Source organism: Mirounga leonina, unplaced genomic scaffold (assembly GCF_011800145.1).
Source record: "Mirounga leonina isolate KUSES-001 unplaced genomic scaffold, KU_Mleo_1.0 Mir_91, whole genome shotgun sequence".
NCBI classification, from domain to species: domain Eukaryota; kingdom Metazoa; phylum Chordata; class Mammalia; order Carnivora; family Phocidae; genus Mirounga; species Mirounga leonina.
In genome coordinates this window covers 21,747,742-21,762,740 of record NW_023270839.1, presented here as the reverse complement: position 1 = coordinate 21,762,740, position 14,999 = coordinate 21,747,742, and the positions used below count along the sequence as shown (strand labels likewise).

At 36.5% G+C, this 14,999-nt stretch overlaps 1 protein-coding gene across 3 annotated transcripts in view; it reads left to right on the top strand.

Annotated features, from left to right (window-relative positions):
• SLC30A4 (solute carrier family 30 member 4) overlaps positions 1–14,283 on the top strand; it is a 28,838-nt gene extending 14,555 nt beyond the window's left edge. For 2 of the 3 annotated variants that reach the window (XM_034993586.1, XM_034993587.1), the window contains 5 exons: positions 5,090–5,243; positions 6,927–7,125; positions 7,846–7,951; positions 8,743–8,877; positions 9,632–14,283. In XM_034993586.1, coding sequence (XP_034849477.1) covers positions 5,090–5,243; positions 6,927–7,125; positions 7,846–7,951; positions 8,743–8,877; positions 9,632–9,786 — 749 coding nt within the window. In that variant the 3' untranslated portion in view covers positions 9,787–14,283. Of the gene's footprint in view, positions 1–5,089; positions 5,244–6,926; positions 7,126–7,845; positions 8,526–8,742; positions 8,878–9,631 lie in introns of those variants that run through there. The other variant, XM_034993588.1, reaches the window with a different exon arrangement.
• The last annotated feature ends 716 nt before the right edge of the window (positions 14,284–14,999 follow it).

Below are 14,999 nucleotides of genomic sequence, written 5' to 3'. Positions count from 1 at the left end.
TATAGGTTGGAGAGATAGGCAGTAAATATGTACACAAATACAACATAATTATAAGTTATATTAAATGCTAGGAAGCAAAAGAATAAGGTACTATAAGAAGAGTAACAGGAGGACAGAGAAGGACTTGGTGTTTTTCATATAAATCTTGAAAACGTCTAGTTTTGGAAATTTATAGATGTGTTAAAATATGCAATAAACATTTTTCACATTTTATAGTACTATCAAAACTTGACAGTCATCTGTATTTTCTCCCATTTGATATTTTTTCTTACCATTTGTTAGCCATTCAAACCAAAACTGCTTATTCTCTGTATGTGAAATTCAGGGTATATTTTGGCCTTAATAGATCATTGACCATAAACATTTGTTTATATTTCAGCTGAATGAAAAGACCTAAGTGATGTTATAATAAAAAACACATATTCACTCATCTTGTTCTCTCATCCAGTGTGACAGTTCAGTCAAATGAATGATTTAATTATTTGTGCATAAAGTAGCAAAATATGTTGGAACTACTATGATAATAGATTTTCTAGAATTTCCATAAAAATCTCTTTCAAGAGTTTTTCATTTATGATAAATTTCCATTTATAGTCAAGTTTACCTAAAGTTCCTGGGGTAGTAACGTTCATGGAAATCTGGGGTTTCAATTGTGAAAGTTCTGGGTCTCCTTTCAAAAATGAAAAATCCATATGTCATGTACGCCTTTGTGTTGAAAAACTTTATTGTGACCGGAGACTAACCCAGAGCAAGAATGAGAAGACTGGAGAAGTCATAATTTGGTTGTTGATGGAAACCTTCCCTCTCTCTTAAATGTTGGGAGGAAAAAATCTTGCCTATGTTTATCTACATTCCATCATGTTAAAATATACTATGAAAGAGGCACCTGGGTGCTCAGTTGGTTAAGCGTCCGACTCTTGATTTCAGCTCAGGTCACCAATCTCAGGGCTGTGAGATCGAGCCCCGCATCAGGCTCTGCACTGGGTGTGGGTCCTCTCTCTCTCCCTCTGTCCCTCCCCGAACCCCCCCATCCCTCCCTCTTTAAAAAAAAAAAAAAAAAAAAAAACTATGAAAAAAATTGCAAATGCTAATTCGTCCTATTCATGACATTTCACCAGTTGAATTTATTCACAGTGAAAGAGCTTTTATCAAAATAAATGATCGTATTACTACTACTAGGATTTTTAGCTATATAGTATTATCTGTGTTTTATACTTCTCCGTTATAAATCTCAGCCCTAAAAATCTTAAATTTTTTTTCTTTTTGCATTTATCAGTATTCTGTCTACAAGACATTTTGACAGGTGATTAGAATAAAAAATAAAAGTTGAATGTCTTTGCTTTTCACCAAGGGAATGAGACATGACACATTCTTCATTAATTGCTGGAAAAGGCATATCTTTGATAGCAGCGTCCTAATATGTCGTTTAGCAGTTTCTAGGAATCAGCTGAATTCCATTATTCTTAACTGTGGGCAGACGCTGGGATCCCTTTTATGCTACTCACGTGGGTGAAAACTGGTGTGGAAGAGTGAGTGTTCATCTGTAGGCTGCAGGAGCCTAGTGGGCCTTCTAAGTGTGGGAATCCTCCCTGCCAAGGATCTCTGTTCATGCTTTAGTTTGACTTTCATTTAACTTTATTTTGAAGTAAAATAAATTTTATTTCATTGGTTGTGCCTTGTATAAAAGTTCACAAAAAGGTGATTTTAAGTGTTTAGGAAAATTATCACTGGGATATGGAGTTGCCAGCTTTAGTGTATATTGTATATTTAGTGTGTGGTCTGCGCATGCACACACACTCTTGCAGGACTCCCAATATGTCTGAAATATTGCATGGGATATACTTATCCTAAAATATTATTTATCTGAAATGCAAATTTAACTAGACATCCAGTATTTTATCTGGCATACCTACTAGTGTAACTTACCACTTATCATCCAAACCAGGACACTTTTGAGAGTGAAGTGGGACATTTTTAATAATTATGCCAGGACAGCAGACATAAATTGGGACTATCCCAGGAAAACTGTATTGTCAACCTAATTATAGGGGGTTTTGAAAGAATTTTTAAGTATTGGTTTTAGATTTTCGTAAGCAATCACAACTTTGTCATTAACTTGTATAGTTATGAATTTTTATAAGAGTATTGCTTTATAATTTTAGATTAACAATTTGATTAAGTCATCTTAAAAACTCTATGGCCTAATTGGTAGCTTCAACCTTGACTACATGATAAAGTTCTCTTTTTCGGGCGGGGTGTGTGGAGGGGAAGAGTTTGAGAAGAATTGGTATTTTTTAAGTAAATTTTACCCCCAGCGTAGGGCTCGAACTCACAACCCCCAGATCAAGAGTTGCATGCTCTACTGTCTGAGCCAGCCAGTTGCCCCAGAATTGGTATATGTTAAATACCAATTTTATTTATTTATTTTTTTAAGATTTTATTTATTTATTTGACAGAGAGAGACACAGTGAGAGAGGGAACACAAGCAGGGGGGAGTGGGAGAGGGAGAAGCAGGCTTCCCGTGGAGTAGGGAGCCTGATGTGGGGCTCAATCCCAGGAGCCTGGGATCATGACCCGAGCGGAAGGCAGACGCTTAATGACTGAGCTGCCCAGGCGACCCTGTTAAATACCAATTTTAAAGAGAAAGTTCTCTTACTTTGTGAGTAAAATGAAGCACTGCTAGTACATGAAATTTACGGTTTAAAAATATTTTAGTTATTTTTTTTAATACTTGTGTACTTTACCAGCAGTTATAATTTAAGACGAGAAATTCCATGCATTTTCTGTCTTGTATTTGGCTTAATTCTTCTCTTCTAACCAATCTACTTATTGTTTTTTGGGATTTAGTAAATAACCTATTATTCACATTTAGCTTACCCTTAATTGTATAGCCTTTTATCATCTCCCCTTGCTCAACCTAACTAACCTCATTCAGCAAATCCATCCATAAATATTTGCTACATGACAACCACTCTGCTGAATGTCACAGAAAATGTGATGTGGAATGGAACTGGTCCTGTCCTCAAGCTGCTGAGAGTCTGCACTTGATGTGGTAGTCTCTCCACAGCTTTGTGTATTTCAGAGTGTCTTTCTCGGTCTTCTTCAGCCGCATGTGTCTTTTGAAGTGTGATGATTAGTATGTCAGAAATAGGCGTACCATGGTTTTTTGTTTTGTTTTGTTTTCATACCATGGTTTTGAATACAAAAACCATGGTTTTGTATGTTGTGTTCTCCCAACATTTGTTCTGCTAATGCACAGGATTTTATTGGAGTTTAGCTACATTACTGAGATGTGTTCAGGAAACAGCTTATAACTGCTAGATAACTTTCCTCTGTTGTAATTTATGCATCAGAATAAAAATGTATCAAAGTTCAATATATTTGAACTGCCTGGAACCTTTGAGCAGTGACTTGACTCAGATAACAGTTTCCCAGATTGTTTTACCTTTAACAAGATCAGTGTCTGGTTTCTCTAAAGGAAAAGTTTTCTTTAAAAGTATTTTCTTGCTTTTATTATTTTGAGTGTCAGTAGTTGTTTTATATTATAATGTTAGTTATTTAAAGATGTAAGTACTTCCCATTGCCCTATTGTGTTATCTTGAAAAGATACAAGATTATCTCTACTGTATACTCACATGGTAAAAGTTCACATGATATAAGAGCATATATAGTGCAGTCGTCCCTGTCTCCCAGCCACCCATTTTCTTCATAACCAGTTTTTTTATCAGTATTTTGTATGTCCTTTCAAAGATTACATGTACAGATATTATTTATGTATTCTCTTTTTTCTTCTCACAAATAGTAACATATACACACTTTGCTTTTTTCACATTACATTGTATCTTGGAGATTACTCCTTATCAGAACATAAAAAGCTATATCCTTTTTTTAACAGCTGCATAGTATTCCGTGTTATTGGGCCCTTACTAATCACTTTTTTATTGATTTCAGTTGTTTGCTATTATATACAGTGCTTGATGAATAACTTCATAACACACCTCATTTTGCATATGTGTAGCTCAGTTAACATGAATGTGTATATCATTCCAAGAAGAAGAATTTCTGGGTCAAAGTGCATTCATGAATACTTGCATGCCTTATTATTTTTCTTTAGCCTAAAAGTAATAATGTGTTTGTGGTAAAACTTAAAACATTTCAAACATTACCAAAAAGAATAAAATGAAAACTAAGTTTCCCAAGCTCCTAGTCCCACTTCCCAGATGTAACACTTTGTCTTTCTTGTGATTATCAATTTGCCTGATTTTTTTTTCTTTTTTTAACATAAATGGCTTTATGATATTCCACTATATGTATATATTATACTTTATCCATTAAGTTCCTCATTGATGGACATTTAAGCTCTCTCCAGATATTTTTTGATACTAGTGAAGTTACAGTGAAAAACCTTGTAGGTATATCTTTGCATGTATATCATGTGTTCTATTGAACAGATTCCTAGAATCAAGGAATACATGCATTTAAAATTTTGCTTCATTTTACTAACTGCTCTCCAAAAAGATAGTTCCACTTGATACTTCCACCAGTATATCCTTGCTAACTGTGGCTATCATCAAACTTTTTAATATTTACCAATTTAGTAAGGGATAAAAAACAATTATATTCTTATTTGAATTTCTTGTATTATGATTGATTTTGATAAATTGGTTGTTTCTGTTAATTTTCTCTGTATTAGTATTTGTGTCCTTTATCCATTTTTGTTATGCATTCTTCACTTTGTTAGTGATTTGTAAGTGTACTTTTCTACTGGGAAATTAGTCTGTGATCATGTACGTTACAAATAATTTTTTTCAGTTTTTCATTCTTTACCATGTATGTGGTCTGTTAAATATACACAGTTTGACCTTAAAGAGATGAGGGGAAAGTGGGGAGTGGTGAGAATGAATTGGTGGAGAATCCAGAGCAAACTACTAAACACTTTTTAAATAAGGAAAATAACATGACAGAAATGATACAGTGTTTTCATCTCTTCAGAGGAAAGATATAAATAAAATATTGTACAATATTTAATTTGTATGAAGTGTAATAATCATGCTACAGATATATTTGTTGTTTATATTTTTCCCTCCAGAGGTTTTATCAGCTATGATTAGTGTGCTGTTGGTGTATATACTTATGGGATTCCTCCTATATGAAGCTGTCCAAAGAACTATCCATATGAAATACGAAATAAATGGAGATATAATGCTCATCACTGCAGCAGTTGGAGTTGCTGTTAATGTAATGTAAGCTCTATTTAAAAAAAAAATTTAATAGCTTTATTTTTTAGAATAGTTACAGGTTCACAGCAAAATTGAGCGGAAGGTGCAGAGATTTCCCATATACCCGCTGCCTTCATACATGCATAGCTTCCCCCATTAAGAACATCTTCCATCAGAGTGGTACATTTGTTACAGTTGATGAACCAGCATTAACACATTACCATACAGCATCCCTAGTTTACATCCGTATGTAATTCTCTTGGTGTTGTATATTCTATGGGTTTGGACAATTTTATAATGGCATGTACATACCATTATGGTATCATATGCTCTATATTATTTTCACATTAATATTTTTTAAGTTCTGTGAACTTAGAGACTATTATACCATGCATTCAGTAATGTGCAGTGGTATTTTTATGTATTTTTAAATTATATGGCATATTAATTTTTCTTATGTTAATAAAACACTGATGGAATTATAAATTTCTCATTTGCTCAGTTATACTGAAATTTGACAAATAATTTGGAATTTAAGTGGGACAAAGTTTTTTTTTTAACTTTTATATTAACAAGATTTTTTTTAAACTATAAACTTTTTCCCTGAAAGCTATGAAATTTTTAGGTTATATACTTATTTGGACCAGTAGTCAGAAAACTTTTCTGTAAAGGTCCAGATAGTAACTATTTTAGGCTTTGAGAGCCTGGCAGTTTCTGTCACAACTGCTCAACTCTGCGGTTAGACAACAAAAGCAGCCACATTTAGTATGTAAACAGATGAGTACAGCTGTGTCCCAATAAAACTTTATTTACAAAAACAGGCAGTGGGCCACCTATGGTTTACAGACCATGGTTTGCCAATCCCTGCCCTACTGGCGTCTGTTCCCACTTAAAATAAAATCAAAGTCCTTACCATGGCCTTTTTAATAAGATCCTGTGTGCCTCTCTAACTCATACCTTAGCATTCTTGCTCAATCTATTTATTTATTTATTTATTTAAAGATTTTATTTATTTACTTATTTATTTATTTGTCAGAGAGAGAGAGAGAGAGCGAACACAAGCAGGGGGAATAGCAGGCAGAGGGAGAAGCAGGCTCCCTGATGAGCAAGGAGCCCTACGTGGGGCTCCATCCCAGGACCCTGGGATCATGACCTGAGCCGAAGGCAGACGCTTAACTGAGCCACCCAGGCGTCGTCCCTTCTTGCTCACTTTAGTCTCGCCACAGCAACTGTCCTGCTTTTTTGAAACACATAGAGCACATTTTCTTCTAAGGGCCTTTGCCCTGGTATTCCTGCGACTTAGCATACCCTTACACCACCACATGCTGCTTCCTGACTTGATCCAGGTTTCTGCCCAGAAGGACTCTCAGGCCTTCTCTGACAGACTGCACTGCCCCAGCACTCTCCATCCCCTCGCCGTGTTTTACTTCTCTTCAAACCATTTGCATTGCCTGGCAGTATATTATGTATTTCTTTGTTTACTTCTCTGCCTTCTGTACTAGAACATAAGCTCCATGGGGATAGGGATATGTCTGTCTTATTCACTGTTTTGACCCCAATACCTAGAACAGTACCTGATATATAATAGGTGCTCATATATATATTAAATGAATGAGTTCCATGTTGCCTCATTAATGTCTGATTTGTAACAAATATTTTTACCAACAATACTAGGAAGAATAATAATGTTTTCTTTTATTTTGACAGAATGGGGTTTCTGTTGAACCAGTCTGGTCACCACTCCCATTCCCACTCCCTGCCTTCAAATTCTCCTACCACAGGTTCTGGCTGTCGGCACAACCATGGGCAGGACAGCCTGGCAGTGAGAGCTGCATTTGTACATGCCTTGGGGGACTTGGTGCAGAGTGTTGGTGTACTAATAGCTGCATACATCATAAGATTCAAGGTAATAGGATTGCTGGTTTTTCTATTTTAAAATATATTTCATTTCAATATTAAAAATATTAAGGTAATTGTCTTTTATCAATATACTGGATATCAAAGCCAGCCTTACTCATTTTGCATTTAGGTAGGCTTCATTGAGCCATCAGTATAGCTCTTTTGCTAGCAGTAAACATGATAGTGTCATTTCACAGAGTTAACTTGTCTGTAGCTGGCTTCTAGACTGCCTTCACTAGGGAACTCAATTTTAAGCCATGTCACTGAACTGCTAGGTACCAGAATGTACACTGGACTAGAAATCCAGAGATTTGGGTTCTAGTCTTGGCTCTGCCATTAATGCTTTGATTCTGAGCAAGTCCCTCCTCTTTTATATGAGAGGCTTAGACCAAATATGTGGCTGCTAAAAGTCCTTCCAGCTCTCATATTCTATGGTTCTGGGTGGAAGATTTAGGGAAGGCACAGAGGAAAACAATAGAACAAATGATCAAACTTCTGGAATTAGGTCTTACAAGGAAAGGCAAAAAAAAAAAAAAAAAAATTTTTTTTTTAACAATCTAGGAAAGACTGAAGACGTTTCTCAATTGCAGTATCCAAAAATAAAGGTATTCTTCAGTCCTGGTATAGAAGGCTAAAGAACAGGGGCAGAGTATGGCTTGCTTTGCTTTACAGTCTGTTTTATGTTGGTCTGTATTTAATCACACAGTTTTGTTCTGTCACCTTTCAGCCAGAATACAAGATTGCTGATCCCATCTGTACATATGTATTTTCATTACTTGTGGCTTTTACAACATTTCGCATCATATGGGACACAATAGTTATAATACTAGAAGGTAAGATCTCACTATAATATCCCCATTGTGGGTTTATTACCTCCCTTAATCAGACTGACGGTGGGGGGCACTCTAGAGTAAGAGTCATGTCTTTCCTTTCTCTTTACTGATGCTCATTAGGCTATAGTTACACGACTTTATGTGTATGTAGCATATAAGAATTGATGTACTCTTCCCTCTGTTACCCATTTGATCCTTATAATAGCTAAGAAAAGTAGGTAAGGTGGACATTATCCCCATTTACCAACGAGGAAATTGAGCTTCAGAGGGGTAACATAACTTGCTTACTTAAGGTAATGCTGCTAATAAACTGTAGAGCTGGGACAAAAATACAACTCTTTTGATTCTTGATATAATTATGTTTAGTGGCTTATTAATTCCTTAACTCCCATTTAACTTGATACTTTGTTATATTTTCAACATGCCTACTTACTGATATTATGTCTAAGTATGTAAGTTCTCAACAGCAGGTTCATCATCATTGGATGGTCCCCCTTTTTTTTTTTTCCTTTTTTTGTGTATCCCAGCTTATTTGTTAAATGAAGTATTCAGGTTTGATATTTCTTTTAGCGAGAGTGAACATTTTAAAAATTATTAACCTCTTATACATATCTTGCTTTATGTGTGCATGGTTTATCTTAAAGTATTAAGATATTTTAAAGTGTCCATTTAAACTGAATTTGATAAAGCCATTTGGTTTCTTTGGGGAAAAAAAAAAGCTCTATCATTTATGTATAGCTTTCTTCCCCAAAATAAGCTTTACTTATAAATGATATATTCTGAACTAATAGGTGTACCAAGCCATTTGAATGTAGACTATATCAAAGAAGCCTTGATGAAAATAGAAGATGTATATTCCGTGGAAGATTTAAATATCTGGTCTCTTACTTCAGGAAAACCTACTGCCATCGTACACATACAGCTAAGTATGTTGCTGATAGCAAATGCTGGGGTTGATGGACTTTCTCTTTAGAATTAAACATCTGTGCTTATAATTAAGCAGGAAGACTTTTCTGCTGGAAAGATTTGCTTTAAGGGAGGGGTCAGGCTTTTCAAAAGGTGTGTTGCAGATCAGTAACAGCAGAGCAATAATTTTCGATCTCTGAGATCTTTCTGAGAGAGAGAGCAAGCGAGCACAACAGGGAGGGACAGACAGAGAAGCAGACTCCCCGCTGAGCAGGGAGCTCAACACAGGACTCAATCCCAGGACCCCTGGATCATGACCTGAGCTGAAGGCAGATGCTTAACCAACTGAGCCACCCAGGCGCCCCTAAGATGAGACATTACAAATTGATTTTTGCCTTCAGATTAAGGCATGAAGTATATTTACCATGCTTTTCCTATGTAAGAAAAGCTAGACCTGTTTTTATTTCCTAAAGTCATTTCACAGATTGATGCTTTTTATTTATCAAAATAATATGTATATGGGTTTATTAAAAAAAAAACAGGCAAAAGATTTGTAATTGATGTCTAGTATTCTTTCTCTACCTGCGAGTGGACTGGAGGGATTGGAATAATGAGAAGCCATCCTGGCTTTGGAAACTGGCGTACTTCTCTAACAGAGTAGCTTCAAGGGGGAGAAATCAAACGAATAAGAATAGGTTCACTGTATATTGTTATTCCCCTGTGTCATTGTAACTGTGTACAATGAATAGTAATAGTATTTTCTTGACATTGCAGTTCCTGGAAGTTCATCTAAATGGGAGGAAGTACAGTCCAAAGCAAAGCATGTATTATTGAACACATTTGGCATGTATAAATGCACTGTTCAGCTTCAGAGTTACAGGCAAGAAGTGGACAGAACTTGTGCACATTGTCAGAGTTCCAGTCCTTAACTTGATACGTTTTGGGGACTACTGCCTTATTCATCCTGCAGTCACAGAGCTGAGGGCAGTAAATGCGCACATCTGCCTGAGGAAATGGACTCCCTACCAGCTGTGTCCACATCAAGCAGGGTCCCTCAGAACAGTCACTCCAGCCGGACAGCGCTAGTTTCTGTTTAATGGTAAGATGAGACTTCACCCTGATTGTCAGATGAAGGTGTTTCCAAAACACTATTCACAGAGTAAGATGTGACTCCACGGATACCTCAAAGAAGACAATCCAAGACCACACTGCATTAATTACGACAAAGTACATGTCTTAAAGGAAGCATCAAGAATTCAGTATTTGCATTTAAAAATCCTTTTTAAAGACCATTTTTTATCAAGCCAGTGCTGGAAAACTGAATTTTTTTTATTATGTAATCTTGACATCCGGCTTCTGAAATTTGACACCCAGCTCTCTTTTTACAGAAATTATTTCTCAGCAGATTTCAGAGAGTACTAGACATTATCCAGAGAGTGGAATAAGCATGTATTCCCACATTTCAGAAATGTTTTATTTCACAAATAACTTAGTTATTATTATAGTTATACTTTATAAACAGTTTTTTCCAGATGTTATGGGGTTTTGCATCTCAGAGTTAACATTTTGGGTTATTTGTAATCTTAATCAGAACCAAATCTTTACATATTGTGATCACTGTCATTAGGATTATTTAGGAAGTATTTTCAGTACTATTCTGAATCGCAGAAGTTCATCTTAAACTCAAGTTACAATATGATAATGTAAAACAAAATATAGGAGTAAGGATGGAGTGTGGAATGTCAGATTTAAGTCTTCCTGAAATCATTTTTATTGTTCATGGAATTATCTTTACTTAAGAATAGGAGGAGACTGCAAAATATAAACAGTGGTCCTCTGTCCTTTCAAGAACTAGAAGTTTGCTTGGTACCTTGCTTCCGGCCTCCTTACCAGTTAGTCAGTTTGGGGCCTTTCCGGGTAAAACTCTGGAGGACTAAGGGTCAGTTTATAATGCCCATCTTTCACATGTGGATTAACCACATTCCTCCAGAGAGATTTTCTGTTTGATGATATGGGTTAGGGATTCTCCAGGGACTCCAGAAACCCTAAGATATAATTTTGAGGTTTTCCAATAATACCACAGCAGAAATGCCCAAAGAGATAGGGAGAAGACATTACTCTGGAAAAAAAGAAAGAAAGAAAGAAAGAAAAGTCGAGGCTTTTTGACCTAGTGTTTGTGTTTTTCAAAGCACAGGAATAGGGATGGACATTCAGTCTGTGGTGTGGGGAGGCTAACCATGAAACTTCCCAAACTGAATGCAACCTAATTGGTAACAGTTGTGTTAAAGAGGCAGCTGTGACTATTCACGTTCCATTTTGCAACTGTTGGTTTTGAGATGATCTTTATGCACTTCAGGAGTCCATTTTCACAGGGACAGTTTCTTAACCAAGAATGGCTATGGTTCTTTGGGTTCGCAGAGACTCATGAGTAGAGTACAGTGTACTGGACAGACAGGTTATGAACTGAAAGCCTACATGAACATGCAGATGACTTATAAATATCAAAGAAGGATAGGAAACAGCTTTCCTCTTTTTACCAAGTACCTCACTGTAAGTAAACTGAAGATAAAATCTGAATTTACCTGAAAGATGATTATGAGTTGATCGTATCCCCCAAAAAAGGGTTGATGAGGGTTAATGGTATTGAGTAAAATCCAGTAAGTATTTACTGAATTGAATTGAAAATTAACTTTAGGGGATTCTTACTGTGGATCCATTTAAAATAATGATTTGAATTTTTCAAAAATTTGGGTGGTATATAAACTGTTTAAACCAAAATTCTCATAAATATGGAAGGCAAGTAAGAATAAATGAGAAGCATTTCAGTGGACATCTGGGCATTTATGGACTTTGGGGTGCCTAGCAAGAGAAAGGAAAAGAATATCCATTAGATGCTAATGGATTTTCCCATATTTGTAGTTGTTTCCCATGTCCACGGAGCTTGTTTCTTGTAAACTTCCCTTTATCTTAAATAGGTATATCTTACTTTTCATATCAACCTATTTCTTGAAAAGTTACTTGATAAAACAGTCTAAAATCCATTCGAGGATTGAAAAGGAGCCTTTTGTAAAATGCAGAAACACTGAAAACTTCTGTGAATCTTAATGACTGTGTTCTATTTAAAGTGAGGTACACATGAAGTTTCCTGTCTTTGTCTTTTGTAGCAAGGATTACAGATTTTGTACTTTACTGGGCCTGTGAGACTGAGAATTGATAGATTTCCCTTTTTGTAACTTGACAAAACCCACAAAGCAGTGTGTGAATTTAGCAGATACGACCAGGGGACCAGGGAGTGGTCTGCCTCTGATAAGGAGCCTTGGGTCTGTCCCTCACCTGCCGAGCTGCAACCCCAAGTTACACCCCTCAGCCAGCCCTCACAGGAAGAGTTCACCATCCTGTGACAAGCGGTGGCGAATTGTGGATAAACACCTAGCATGGTTAATTTTGCACTGGGAGAACAGATCACAGCATAAAAACTAGGCAGTTTCTTCAGTGTGATGTATTTTAATTAACATTTGCAAATAATCAGAGTTACTTGTGTACATAAAACCCGTGTTTCACAACTCTGGCCAGAGGGCAGGGTTTTGATTTTAGGGAAAGACCTATTTTTCATTAACGATCATGCTGCCTTAGAAATCTAATGTGAGGAATACAGTTGAATAAGGCATCTCTCAGAGGGCTTTGAAATGAAGAACCACAAGCAAATGGAATTCCCACATACACTTTATATTAGAGCTGTGCCTTGTGTAACGTGAGCCCAGGTTTTCACAGCTTGCAGCTCCCATCAGTATTGTTTGCCAAATCACAGGATCTCTTATTTTACTGTTTTCTTTTCAGATTTTGGTACTTTATTTGCATTTTCTAAAATTAAGTTTCCTGCTCTTGAAAGTCTCAGTGTTCTGGTTCTGTCTCTTGAACTCAAGTGTCTTCACTGACAGTGTTTGTCTTTAGTAGAATTTTCCCAGAATAGACACAGGCGAGATTAGATACATGAGCTTTCCGTTCATTTTAATGTGAGGAAAACCATCTTTCAGAAACAAAGCACCATTTATAAATGTATTTCTAGGTGAGGAAGAACGTTTTTTTTTAACAGCTGCTTGTCCTGATCCAAATTTCTCTGCACACTGAACTTTACAGAATAAGTATGATAGCAATAGACTACACTGTACAGCCATGAGTGAAGATCATTTCTAGTAAGACTCTGGGTTTTGTTTCTCAAACAACTACTCATTACTTTAGAAAAGATAGTCATTCACTTCTGAAACAAGCACAATTAGCTAAATTTCTTTTCTTTTTTCTTTTTTTCTTTTTTATTATTTTTAGTAGGCTCCACGCTGAGCTTAAACCCACGACCCTGAGATCAAGGCCTGAAGTGAGATCAATTGCTTGATTGATCGGTTGCTTAACCGACTGAGCCCCCCAGGCCCCCCTACATTTTCCTTTTATGAATTTATATAAATTGGTTCACCATGATGAATAGTGTGTTCTTACAGAATTTGAACCCCTTTGGAATAAGGTTTTAGGCAATTTTGCTGTTGACTCTAGCTTACATATAGTAAATTTAAAGTTATAGAATGTGTTAATAGATATAAGATTAGTTCATTTGGCTCAGTTTGTCTTGGAACCAAGCTTAGCTCATGAGCCAGCTGGGTATTAGTCACAAATGAGTAGTGACACCTTGCTATATATGCTGTGTTGAGGGGGGACAAGTCGGACTTCAAAGGATTGAAGTTTTATTTCTAACTACAGATCTGTCATGTGCATCTTGCCAGACAGGACATCCGACTTACAGCTCACCAATCAGGGATATTTTTTGTGATGTTGGTAGGAACCTGCAAATTAGAAGAAATTGTCGTGGGGGAGTTCCTCAGTATGGAACTGTGTATGTGCATGCAGGTCATCCTGTCACTGATTTCTCGCTTACAGAGGGTTCACGCTGTTCTTCTAATCATAGTGTGAGGACCAACGAACATTTTCTGATTTTTGGTAAGACTGAAAAACATTTATGGAGACTTCCCCAATTAAATCTATGACAGTGTCAAAATAATGTAATTAAGTATATCCTGAAGTAACTGCAACGCAAAATTGAAATGGCCAGTAGTATGTCAGCTTTGCACCTGGAAGATACTGTGTATTTGGAAAGCTTTTGCTTCTCTAAAAAAAATATGTTATTAAGTAAGCCATATCCCCTTTAAGAAATTGTATATACTTTTCCATTTGCCCTTTCAGAAACCAGGTATTTTGCATATGATTGATTTTAGGAAGATTTTGAAGCTGGGGTTTGCCCATGTAATTTAAGATCAAAGTATAGTATATGTATATGTACCATATTTGCAATTTTCAAATTGTAATTTCCTATACATTTATTAAAGTATTGTTTTGCTGTGTGGTTTATTAAAAAATGAAAATATACAACCCCCCTTAAATCTCTGGGGTTTTTTTTTATTGATTAAATAATAGCAGTAGGCCTTAAAACATGATAATCTTAAAAAGCATGAGAAAGTGGATTATAACCTAATTAGTTTTATCAAATCAGATGGTAATGCCCTCTTAGATGTTTAAGAAATAAACCTGAAAAAAACCTTCCAGATAAGGAAAAAAAAGATACTAAAAGAATCTGTAACTTTTTCTGTCACTTTTAATATCCCTGCAGCCCCAGCAACAGTGGCAGAAAGGGAAGAGCGAGGCTCCCGCTCGAGTAAGATTGGTCAGGGCCTCCGTGAAGTCTGGGCGTGATGACCTGCTGACCCTCCGGGAGTGTAGGTGAGGGGTTGGTCAGCACACACTGCTTCACCGGCCAAGTCTGGCCTACAGCCTGATTTGTGTGGCCCAAGGAGCTCAAAATGGTGTTTATATTTTTTTAATGGTTAAAAAACATCAGAAGAGTAAGAATATGCTATGAAAATTAAGTTGAACTTTGTTCGTCAAGCACAGCCATACTCCTTAGACCGTGGATCGTCTGGCTGCTTCCATGCCGCAGTCGCAGAGAGTAGAGGAGTTGGGACACATACAAAGAGATTTGCTCTCCGATCATTTATAGGACGAGTTTGCCTGCCCCTGGTGTACACTGTTGTACCCTTTCAGGCTATAACAGCATATATGGGTGCAGCAAACTTGTCCAGATCCTGTTGGAAGTTTGAGA